This window comes from Zea mays, chromosome 10 (assembly GCF_902167145.1).
Source record: "Zea mays cultivar B73 chromosome 10, Zm-B73-REFERENCE-NAM-5.0, whole genome shotgun sequence".
Taxonomy (NCBI): domain Eukaryota; kingdom Viridiplantae; phylum Streptophyta; class Magnoliopsida; order Poales; family Poaceae; genus Zea; species Zea mays.
In genome coordinates this window covers 119,807,087-119,818,859 of record NC_050105.1, presented here as the reverse complement: position 1 = coordinate 119,818,859, position 11,773 = coordinate 119,807,087, and the positions used below count along the sequence as shown (strand labels likewise).

General features: G+C 41.5%; 4 protein-coding genes and 1 long non-coding RNA gene across 5 annotated transcripts; 1 reads left to right on the top strand and 4 right to left on the bottom strand.

Annotated features, from left to right (window-relative positions):
- Positions 1–694: 694 nt before the first annotated feature.
- LOC103642751 (uncharacterized) lies at positions 695–1,593 on the bottom strand. Its single transcript, XM_008665945.3, has 4 exons — positions 1,322–1,593; positions 1,108–1,233; positions 851–996; positions 695–707 (listed from the first exon to the last, which is right to left on the bottom strand). Exons 1-4 carry the CDS (start codon positions 1,412–1,414, stop codon positions 695–697), a joined length of 378 nt encoding a protein of 125 aa, XP_008664167.1. The 5' UTR covers positions 1,415–1,593.
- On the bottom strand, positions 1,568–3,128 carry LOC103641654 (uncharacterized). Its single transcript, XM_008664983.2, has 5 exons — positions 2,801–3,128; positions 2,600–2,685; positions 2,267–2,380; positions 2,101–2,181; positions 1,568–1,711 (listed from the first exon to the last, which is right to left on the bottom strand). Exons 1-5 carry the CDS (start codon positions 3,024–3,026, stop codon positions 1,568–1,570), a joined length of 651 nt encoding a protein of 216 aa, XP_008663205.1. The 5' UTR covers positions 3,027–3,128.
- A 105-nt stretch (positions 3,129–3,233) lies between these two features.
- Positions 3,234–3,898, bottom strand: LOC103641653 (uncharacterized). The gene is made up of 3 exons (XM_008664982.2): positions 3,654–3,898; positions 3,380–3,535; positions 3,234–3,314 (listed from the first exon to the last, which is right to left on the bottom strand). The coding sequence occupies exons 1-3, from the start codon at positions 3,783–3,785 to the stop codon at positions 3,249–3,251; spliced, it is 354 nt and encodes a 117-aa protein (XP_008663204.1). The 5' UTR covers positions 3,786–3,898; the 3' UTR covers positions 3,234–3,248.
- On the bottom strand, positions 3,805–4,571 carry LOC103641652 (uncharacterized). The gene is made up of 3 exons (XM_023301189.1): positions 4,413–4,571; positions 3,930–4,274; positions 3,805–3,846 (listed from the first exon to the last, which is right to left on the bottom strand). The coding sequence occupies exons 1-3, from the start codon at positions 4,509–4,511 to the stop codon at positions 3,805–3,807; spliced, it is 486 nt and encodes a 161-aa protein (XP_023156957.1). The 5' UTR covers positions 4,512–4,571.
- A 3,970-nt stretch (positions 4,572–8,541) lies between these two features.
- LOC109943016 (uncharacterized) lies at positions 8,542–9,874 on the top strand. The gene is made up of 5 exons (XR_002265616.1): positions 8,542–8,621; positions 8,743–8,922; positions 9,038–9,150; positions 9,567–9,632; positions 9,820–9,874. It is a non-coding gene; the product is annotated as an uncharacterized lncRNA (long non-coding RNA).
- Positions 9,875–11,773: the final 1,899 nt, after the last annotated feature.

The following is an 11,773-nucleotide window of genomic DNA, read 5'->3' as shown; positions in this document are numbered from 1 at the left end:
GGAGACTTTCAACGACCGTCGCTACACGCACCTCGCGCCTTCTGTGAAGCCGCTCGAACCTTGCGCCTCGTGCGACATCGTCGCTACTCGCACGTCGGGGGGCGCCGCTTGCTTGCCCACCTTGGGAGTGCCGCCGCCTCGGGACCTGGGGACGCCGTCGTTTGCCCACACAGGGGCCTCACCGTCGCTCGCCCTCTATATCGAGAAGCCGCCGCCACCGTGCCACCGACCTGGGAACCGCTGCTACTACTCCGGATCAAGAAACCACCACCACCGCGCTTCCGGGTCGGGGAGCCGCCGCCACCGTCGCACGCGCCTGGGTAGGCACCGTCACTAATAAATCAGGATGAGGCGTAAAAAAACTGAACCCTAACACCCGAGTCTTATTTTATAGATCGACGCCCGGACCTGGTTCGGCTCGTAATAGACCTTGAATCTTTGGATGTCTTGGAGCAGCGATAATGCTTTGTTCTTCGGGTGGAATGTGATGTAATGCAGCGCAAGAGACCGTATCTCACTGGTGTTGCCCTGCAAAACAAAAACACTGAGTTAGTTATACCTCTGTTCCATGTGTTGCCATGGGCCAACTGTAGAATTAAATGGTAAATTTGTACATACTGCTTCTATGTCTGACCGCAAAGATCCTTCGTCGCATAGATAAAATAGAATGTAACCCATGACATAAAAACCACAGTCATTTGATCCAGCTACCATGTTAGGACAATTTTGGCACAAGTCAATTGTGAAGTTACCAAACTTGGGAAAACATGAACTGGGCCGCACATGTTGTATTGCTTTGTTTAATCTGCTCATAATAACCTTAGCCCAGGGTAACTTTCGGCCACCTGACCCCAAATGTGCAAAATGATAGTCCTTCCATGTAGTTCCACCAAGTGTTGGTCCATATGGGTTGGAATCTAAAATATGAATGCACTTCTTGACCTTGTTGACAACATACAATGTCCAATGCCCCCTGCTTACCATGGGGACCATGATCTGACCGTGTAAAAAAAGCATAAAATTAACAGGGTAACTTACAAAAGCATAACAATGTGATATGTTACATTTAAAAGGAATTGTGTTTGGATTATGAAATAGGATTGTTACCGCTTTGCATTGGTCCAACTCATCTGTCTCAGGCAATGAATTGTCTAGAAGTGTGTGGAGTACAGATTCATCAAAAGGTTGAGGATTGCGACTGTGTCGTTCCTGTTCCTCAAAGTTGAGTATTGACTGCAATAAACAATATAAATGGAGTGAGTGTACTTGGGTTGATCTAATTTGTATATGAAAATGGTGTATGTAAGTTACAATAGTTTACCCCAACATTAACATCAAGAACCAAACTGTTTGAACTCATGGAAGTCTGCTGATTTTTTGCATCATGAATAACACATTGGATGAAACACTGCATGAATCCATTGTCGAGACACTTCCCATCGGCAAAAGATTCATATATGTCAGAACATGTCGCTGAATATTCACCATAATCTATTATGGTCCTGGTGAATTTTTTAAATCAATTAGAAAGGTGGCGTAAATCTACAAGCATATAAACAAATTTAGATTAAGTATGAACTTCGTACCTGCGGGTGTCAGATTGCAGACCACACAAATATTCGCGTAGAGCTAACACAGTTTGCATCTCCGAATCAAGAGAAGCCTGGCCAACCTGTGGAGTGTTTGTAGCTGGATCGGTTTCAACATAAACCTAAAAATATATATGAAAATATACATAAAACTCTGTGAACAATTTTGACAACTATAAAGAAAATGAAAATAACTGAGCTGACATAAAGTGGAATATACGTATGTGGAATGAAGTGTCATAAACTGGCATAAAATTAATGAGCTGCCATTACTGATACATATCAAGAGAAAGAAATATTCTTGCAAACTGCATAAATGAATGTGTAATTTATCATAGTCAGCTAGCAGTTATGCAAAAACTGCATGCACATCTACACAGCATATATGTATATGTAAATGGGCATAACACTGATTTGTAAGATGCATAACCTATTTATACTGTGAAGCATGGCTGTAAAAAATCTGTGATAAGTTGAACACTACAAAGAAAATGTAAATTACTGAGCTGACATGTTCAGATGGAGTCTGATCAAAGCATGGACCAATGTCAGGCAAGTCTGTTTCTGCCACTTGTTGTACGCCGCCAGTAGACTAACAAATGATGGTATAAATGGATTACAAATTTAGTAAACTGCTAATGAGAATATAGAAAAAACACGAGGGGGTTTAGACATACCTTGATTTGCGGTGTCGCATCAAATATCGGCGCGTCAGGATCCATGTGTGGTGTTGCTTTAGGAGTGACGTTTGTATTGGTCGGCATGTTCTTGCCACCGTCACCATGTTTACCCTGAAAAAATTGTAATGGTTATATGCTATTTACATAAAACGATTAATACAACCCTAGAATGAAAAAATACAATGATTGTAAAAACATTACCACTGAGGTTGTAGGTGTTTTGTGCTGTTTCGTTATATTTGTATGAACCAGTAGATCAATATCAGCTTCATCGGGACAACTTTCTAATAGTACACGAATATGTTGTTGCCTTAACAGTAATTCATGTACCTGTGTGTCTGTAAACTGCGTATCCAGCTGAGAAACTGGAGTAGACATATCGGGTACAGTTGGGGGGGCCGGACACGTACATCCTTCTGTACGTGTCATGTAAACAAATAGAACATTGTTAAAAATAATGGCATCAAAACCATATGGATAAATGATTGCATAACTTTTTTATATTGACGTAAATACATTAAACAGACTAACCAGCTGTCTGGGGAAGAATATCATCTGATTTTGATGTGGTTTTCTGCACATCATAAGCATCTTCGTTGTCACCCGCCTCGGCACGGAGGACCTCATCAATTAACTCGCCAAAAACATCAGATAGATTGAATTGTTTCTCAACAATCTGCTGAAGATTCTGTTTAATAACTGAACACGCCTTACCAACCTCCGCATCAAAATGTGACAGCTTCTCTATGAAACCCATGCGGTGGCGGGATGGAAGCTGATTAAGCTTGCTTGATATCAAATCCCTGATGAGCGGGAGTTCGATGTGAATTGAGTGCTGTCCAGATGGGTCAGGACGAGGAACATCAAAAGCATTGGTCCTGGTCTTATGCTGTTGTAAATTGAAAATTATTAAGTAAATGTATAGCATATAACTGGATATTATGTTGAAATTCTATGACAAACAAATATATAAATAGAATCATGCCTTGAATTGTGCATGAACGGGTGGTACATCTGTGTAGCAGGTCTCTGAGGAGCTTCGGAACTAAAAAAAATGTGTGAGATATGGAGTAAAACTAAAAAAAATGATTGACACATAAGAAAAAATACCGAGCAATGTCCAAATGCTTCTTCTCCTTTGCGTATCTTGCCCTTGTCAGCTCTTGTCAGGGCTTGAATAATATTCCTATCAAAGTATTTGATTCGTGGTGTTCCACGTTTGTTCAGGGGTGCCGCTGAGTCATGCAAATGATCCAAATAATACAGCTGCAAAAGGCATAACATGAGTCATTATAAGACATAACAAAAGCATAAACTACGTGTATATGGATTTTGCATACAAGATTATGGGTACATGTAACAGACAAAGAAAGGATATGCTTACAAGAATAACGATGGAACATCCATAGATGGTTGTAGAAACGTTCGTAACGCTCCTGTTATGCCACTTCTTGGCAGCTTGGCATAAATCATTGAAAATAAGCTGACACCAGTCAATCTGGTGGAAACGATCCATCTGCTCGGTTAAAAGAACCTCATGGTTCGTTATTCCCCAGCTGGCAGTAGGGAACAACAACCTATTGAACAATATCAAGAAAAAGCATCTGATGCTTAAATCATCGTCAGAACCTTTCCTCAAATGATCTTGTAGAGCTGTAACCCCAAAATCTTCTTTCGATAGCCCAAGTTCAGCTCTCAAATTGTTGGCAACAACAGCTTCATCGATGCCCAATGCAGTTCCTCCCCCAGCATTGGGTAAACCCAAAATTAGGTGCACCGTATCCTTTGTTATTTTCAGCTCCTTTCCAGGGCCAGCTCGAATTGTCATGTCATTGGGGTCGAGCTTTTCCATCAGCCAAGCTAAGTGTGATCTGCTGCCGAGTGCATCCAGTCTCATATCAAGAATACTAGAAAATCCCCTACGTGCAATTGCTTGTTGCTGTCTGTCATTTAATATCTGTATGCTTACTAACACATCTTGGGGGTTGCATCTGACGTTCAGCTTCTGCTGGGGAAAATATATAAAATGAATATTGTAAACATTTACATGTGCATAATCGCAACACAATGTTTAACTCAGACATAAAGACAACATGATTTCACGCATAAAAAGGATATATTGCCATAGACATAAATATCTAACCTGTCGGGGTGGGGGCACTGCTTTCCGCCGCTTAGTGACTACCTTCTTCAAAACTTTCCCAGGGCTGTCGTCCAAGTTACGCTTCTTGGATGATGGCATAAAGTCATCATCCTCATCAGCAGCACGCCTTGTCTCGGGTCTAAAAGTCCCCGCGGGAGCACGGGGTATGTCAACGCTGAAGCACTCCTGAGTAGACTGGATTATGATGCGTTTTGGATTGGAAGGTGGTCGGTCTACGTTCTTCATCACTGATGTTCCTACCAAAATGAAACAACACATATACATAAAATACGTAAAGGATCAAAAAAAAGATAAGCACAAAGTCAATTCAGATCAGTTCATGACCATACATTGCATAAATGTATCAACAAAGCAGCATAACACAATATTGTAAATTGCATAGACTTATGAGACTAACTTGATAAAAAAAATGTGCTCATATGCGACATCAAATTAATGTAAAACCTGGTTATTTCGTTTGAGCTGGCCCAATTTGAACAGCATTAGGTTTTATGGCATAATGTATTGATGTATGAATCATACTTCTGTCAACAAATCAGCATAACACAATATTGTAAATTGCATAAACTTGTGAGACTAACTTGATCAAAAAAATTCTGCTCATATGCGACATCTAATTAATGTATAACCTGGTTATTTCGTGTGAGCTAGCCCAAATTGAACAGCAATAGGTTTTATGGCATAATGTATTGATGTATGGATCATACTTCTGTCAACAAATCAGCATAAACAAAATATTGTAAACTGCATAAAGGTGTGATAGATTGCATAGTATACATTTGTGTCTCCAATTAACTATAAATTTATAATGAATTGGTATTTGATAAATCAAGCAATTGGCAAAATAATAATGTGAACTCTATCTACGATTCAGATTGGAAGAGATGTTGATGGCTTACCGGAATGTGGATGGGCCTGGAGGGCGGCTGAATCCGATACAGCTGTGCAGGGGACAACCCAACGCGACGCGGGGCTGTGCCAAATGCGTCGGGGACTCGACGTTGAGGACGGACCTCGCGACGGGGTAGGGGACTCGGCGTTCGGCCGACGCGGTGGAGAAGATCGAGGTCTCGGTCTCCGACGAGTAGGAGAACGCAGGGGCGGCACAACCGCCTCCTCGATTCCGGGGCCCTTGCCGGAGACGAAAAACAAGGCCACGGCCTGTTTGCGGCGGAGAAGGCGAGGGCGTGCGACGGAGAAGGCGGGTCTCTGCGGGGGTGAAGGAGAATGCGACGGCGGGGGAACTGCGGGGGAGAATATTAGTGCGACGGCGGCGGTTAGTCTAGGGTTCGCCGGGCGCCGAGGAGAAGCAGCATACGGCGGCGGATTTGGCTAGGGTTCGGCGGGAGCGATAGTTACGGGAGAGCTGAGCTGAGAAAACGACGGCTCAGTTCCTTGATTCGTGGGCCCGGATTACGTAAACTGCCTAGATTGCGGGAACACGATCTTTTCGTGGGCCCGGATGCCGCGAGACGTGCGCACAGCAAAAGAGTGTAAACGGTAACAAAAAGGAGCATAACTCGTATTTATAATTGACGTAACGGTGTATTACAGTAAACCAGTAAAGCGTGCGCGCCGGTCAGAGCACCTGGTCGGTGTCTGGTCGGGGCTTCCTGTAGTTAGAGAGAGCCCAGGGCTCTAAATACTATATATATATATATATATATATATATATATATATATATATATATATCTACTACTATTATGTGACTAATGTAGGCGTTCACAACCCCATGGTGCACGTTCTGCCGGGCGCGCACCCCCGCATCCGCTACGCATCCCCGCCCGCGGCCGCATCCCCGCCGGCAGCCCCGCATCTCGCTGCCCTCCCGCGCTCCCTTCCATCCTCGCGGCTGCAGCCCCGCAGCGACGAATCCCGCGAATCACGCCCGCAGCTGCAGCCCTGCAGCGACGATTCCTGCCCGCAGCTGCAGCGACAAATCCCGCCCGCGGAGGCTTCCTTCTATGGTGACGAATCCCGCTGTACCCTCAATCCTGGTACTACCTCCTCCCCCCCCCCCAAACCTCGTTGCTCCCGCTAGATCTGGCCATAGCGGAAAGATCCGAGGGGTGGAGGGCGGTGGCAGGCAGTGTCGGGGTCTGTGAGGGTGAAGGGGTCGTGGGCATTGGAGGAGGACGAGCTGTTGCGGGTCGTGGAACTGGATTATCTTCAGCGCCTAGAACCCTAGCTGGAGCGAACACAGAGTCGAGGAAGAAGGTCGATCGAGGAAGAAGGCCGAGGCAAGGAGGAAGGAGGAGGAGAGGGATGCTGAGCTGGCTTCGGGACTGCGGTGCGGTGTAATCCAGAACCCCAGGTCGGGTGAGTTTGCTGCTTGCCTGCTCTCAACCTTGCTTTGCTTCATATTCCATTCAGCTGTCATAGCTCCCCGTGTATAGTTGCTTTTTGCTACATCCTGACTGCTGCTTGACTCCCTAGCTTTCATCACCTTTTGGAAAAAGTTCAGCAATCCATTGCGAGCTAAATGAACCCTACTTGTGTGTGTATATATATACAAGGGATAGAATCGTTCATTTCAGAATACATACAGGCATGTGTTTTCCTAGATCAATCTAAATATTCTCTGAACAAACTTTGTCCTTTGTTTCTGAAGAAGGGGGTGAAACATGGCATCTCTTGTTTGTCTCAAGATTCGCATGGTGCATACATTGTTGTGTCCTGTATGGATAACAAGTAAATTTAGACCTTGCCATCTAGACTCTATGCCTTTCAAAATCTACTTGTACAATGTTCTCCATGTGAACAAGGGTCCCATAAAGGTTTACACTAACAACAAAATACTATTTATGGAACAAATACTGCATTGATCAATTATCTGTGGACAAAGGCATAGAGTCTAGATGGAACAAATACTGCATTGATCTAGGAACAAATACTGCATTGATCAACAAAATACTATTTATGGAACAAATACTGCATGGAACAAATACTGCATTGATCATTTCTTGTTAAAAAGCATCCTCCATTTATTCTATGACTGTTATCTACAAACATACATCAGTGGTAGTTGAAATGGCAGCCATGTGCAATGGGTTTAGTTGTTAGCTGAGGTCTTGAATTTAATACATGATGCAAGGTTTAATAATCAGCATTGATCAATTGTCTCAAGTGCACTGGTGGTTAGTGTGCAGTTTAGCAGGCCTACTTTGTTTAATAATCAGCATTGATCAATTTGTAGAGACTATATCTAATGGAGGAGAAAGTACTATAAATTTATGACTTGATGTCCATCAGGAAGCAACTACCATATTCTTTTGCTTAATTTTAGTTGGTAAAGATAAGTGGCATCATTACTTAAGTTTTTATGTTAATAGACCATCGCTGGGAATTCAAATGCACAGACCAGTAAATTTAATGTTTAATATACTTCTCAAATTGATGGGGAATATGAAATTTTGGCACTGTGTGGGAACATAGTGCTAAATGATGGAAATCCATATGCCATGACAGTTTTGCCAGGTCCAGTTACCTTTTTTATGTGCCTTTTTTTATCGATCTTTTCACCATTCATGTGATGCATCAATTAACTACCATATAGTAAGGCAAATAGACAATTGTAATTCTTGCATTCTGATATGCTGGTTCTATTTCACATGTTGCGCATATGCCACAACCACCCCCGCTCGCGCCATGCGTGCGCCTGATCGGGCATCGTTGTGGCCGCCGCTGGAGATGTTGTCGTTTGACCATCGGCCCTGCCCGTATGCCGGACTGGGTGGCGTCGAGATCTTCGAGAAGAGGAAGACGGTGCTCGACCCGTCTCTCTTCCACTACTACTAGGAGTCGGTATGCCCTCCAGGTGTTGATCTTAATTAAATCCATCTAATTGGCTGCTTGTCTTTGTTAAACTGACTCCGTGCGGTGAAATTAGATTAGTGTTACAAAAATGTGGGGTTCAGGGAACATGTGTTCACCTTCATCGCAAAGCAGTGTCATCTTTGGTTGGTGCGACACCAAATTTATACTTGGAGAAATAATTTTTAATGTGTTTTGCATTTGGCGGTTTAGCTTCACCGTGTTAGTTTTAGGGTGAAACTGGACATCTGGTCATGCTAAAGAATCATTGTAGTGCAACCGCCATGTAGTCTTCTGATATTAAGCTTCTCTTCCCCTATTTTCAGTCTGAGATTTCCCGATTAGAAGATGATATAAATCGGTTGCATGACCAGGTAAATACAATCAAACTTTTCTTTGAAGTGCCATGCTGGCTTAGTAACCCCTTCATTCCAGAATCTGTTTCCGTTGAAAAAACTATTCATAATTTCAATTGTTCTAATGTATTTTCAAAAGCTAAGAAAGGCTGGAGTTAATCTGGATGATAATCCAGTAGTAAGCAACAAGAATTCCAGAAAAGATCTTGTAGTAGAAATTGATCCTGTCAATAATGAAACACGGGAAAAAGTTAAAGAGGCAATGCTCCATGCTTGGAGTTCTTATGTTAAGTATGCCTGGGGAATGGACAAGCTTCAGGTTTGTTTAGCCGGTACTCTGTATTAATTCTGATCTGCATTTGGTTTTACATTTCCTAACTGATTCTAGATCTAAACTGCCTTCTGTCATTTGCTTTGCTCGCATTGATTCCCAGCCACAATCGAAGAATGGTATCAACAGCTTTGGTGGTCTTGGAGCAACCCTTGTTGACTCACTTGATACCCTATACATAATGGGCCTGAAAGATGAATTTTAGAAAGCTAGAGAGTGAGTTTTAATTGTTTTTTTTGTCATGTAGACCTTTATTCCCTTGTTCTTTCCTTTGGCTAGAAAAATTGAGCTAGCAGTCTGCTTGTAGCAATGTTCGGTTCAGTAGACTAGACCCAGTTCTCCTTGTATTTTTATCCTGAACTTAGAAAGCAATACTATTGGGGGCACTTACATGCAAAATTCATGATTGTGTCTCCTTGACCCCTTATTATAGATGATTATACAATCTCTTATTTGCTTCACATTTCTTCATTATTCTATCATTTTCATCTGTTCCATATGAGAAATGACATTTATCCTGCATGTTTTATATTTCTATTTTTGTATGGTAATACTCCTTGGGAATATTTCAGTGCTTTATTCTGATTTTATGCTGTACACGGAATCTGATTAATGCCTATGTCATATAACAGCTGGGTGGCGGAGTCATTAGACTTTGACAAGGATTATGATGCGAGTGTTTTTGAAACGACCATAAGGTTGCATTATAAGGTTTACCTTTATTATAGTATTTATTTATATCCTCATCTTAGTTTGTTCCCTGCAGATATTTGGCTGAAAAGGCCAATGCTATCTGGATATACCTTCATTATATGATCCCTATACAAAACATAACTACAGCTAGGTTGTCTAATTTTTGTTTTTATTTTGTTTGTTTATCTTCAGGGTTGTTGGAGGTCTGCTTAGTTCATACGATCTATCTGGTGATAAAGTATTTCTTGATAAGGCTAAAGATATTACAGATCGACTCTTACCTGCTTGGGATACAACATCTGGCATCCCTTATAATAGAATAAACCTAGCTCATGGACGAGCCCATAATCCTGGATGGACTAACGTGAGTTACTGCTATTCTGTATTTCCACTGAGTAACCACTTATATTTCAAATACCTTCTTAAACATACTGTAGTTCACAAGGTGTGCTGATACTAACCTTATTCAAATCATCCCATGCTGCATTTTTATCTTTCAAATTTTTTTATTCATTATTCACTTTGTAATTTGAGGATTTGATTTCTATCTCATCACATAGAAATGTTAATTGTACTACTTATGATTTCAAACTCCCACTCTCTATTTCAAACTCCACTATGTAAACAGTGAAAACAGTTTTTTTCTAAGCACGGCCTAAGTACACCAGCATACCTCATAACCTCATTTCTCGTTATTTTGGGAAGTCTGCTGAGTGTGTTATGCTTGAGTCTGATCCAAGAGTCTGTTTAAACTTGGATGAACTTGTAGACTGTCATGCAAATTGTGATTATCCTGTGAGAGCACAAGATGATTTTTATTCAGGGTATGAATTAAAGTTTTTTGCCTGCATTTCTGATTCCACTGCTTTTTTTGCTTCTTTGTTTTAGGCAATTGCTGAGATCAATTGGTATGGAAGATCCAAAGGTGAAGACGGTAAGTTTGTCATTAAGTCATTTTCTATTTTTTATTGAGTAATAACATGGATCTGACTGTCCTTTTCTGAGTGTTTAAAATTCCTTTCTATTTAGTGCTATCTGCTGACAAATTTATATGTTGATGCCTATGTGCTTGAAACGATAGCAGAAATTTTATATCAGGGTTTACACATTTCTTCGTTACGAATATATGTTGGACACTACTAGATCACCATGGTCTCCCAAAAACATGCGTCATGAAAATTTAAGATGAGGTCTTGGGTGTTTCGTTTGTGTTTGGGACACTTTGTTATTAAACATATATTTGTAAACCGGTTTCTAAAATCTACTCTATGTTTCATTTCTGATGAATATATGTATTGAAGAACCAGGAAGCCATTAGTCTCATGAAGTCAATCAAGGATCCCCAGGCAGCAGCGAAGTGATTGACCACTAAAGCGTTGGTAATGAAGATCAAGGATGATATCTCTTGCGTTGTCATCTATTTCCACTGCTGAGTTACCCTCTCCAAGATACCGTGTTTGTTCAGCAAATTGTATTGGAGTGGAAATCACATGCTTGTTACAGGTTATGAATATTTTGAGAAGGCAATCGAGCTATTGTAATAGATGAATTAGCTTCTGTACGTGACCTTCCTCCCTGTTATCTTTTTATCAGATCAGTTTGGTGGACCTTCCAGTATTTCCTGACATATTATTTATTATACATGCTATGGAGTATTTCATTATCAATAAAGTTTACTTGTTATCTCAGGAATTGGGCCTCAGCCCTTCAGTGCCACTACATGTTGTTCTGTAAGATTGGATCAGGCATACGGATGGGAAATTAGGTTTTCTTGGATTTGTCAAGTTGTTGCATGGCATGTCCAGCAGGTCCCTGTCAAAGATGAGATAGTTGTCGATAATCTCTAACGACAGTGCATGTTTACACCGTCCTGTTGACTTGGTTCACAGGCAAATTAACATGGTTAAAGAATCGTACGATTGGAGCTTGCCTAGCAGCACCTGATCTGACACTAATTTAACTATAAAGTTTTGTTTATTGTTGCCTGCCTACTGATCATTTAGTCGATAGCCGATAGGGAAATAAAAGAAAATCTCACCCATGTCTGCAACATGTGATGTTTCTAACAGCCTTAGATGAGACGTCATCTTCTGTTATGATTCTGGGAATTTTGTAATGCTTCTTTCCTCGAATTGGAGCAAGTTAG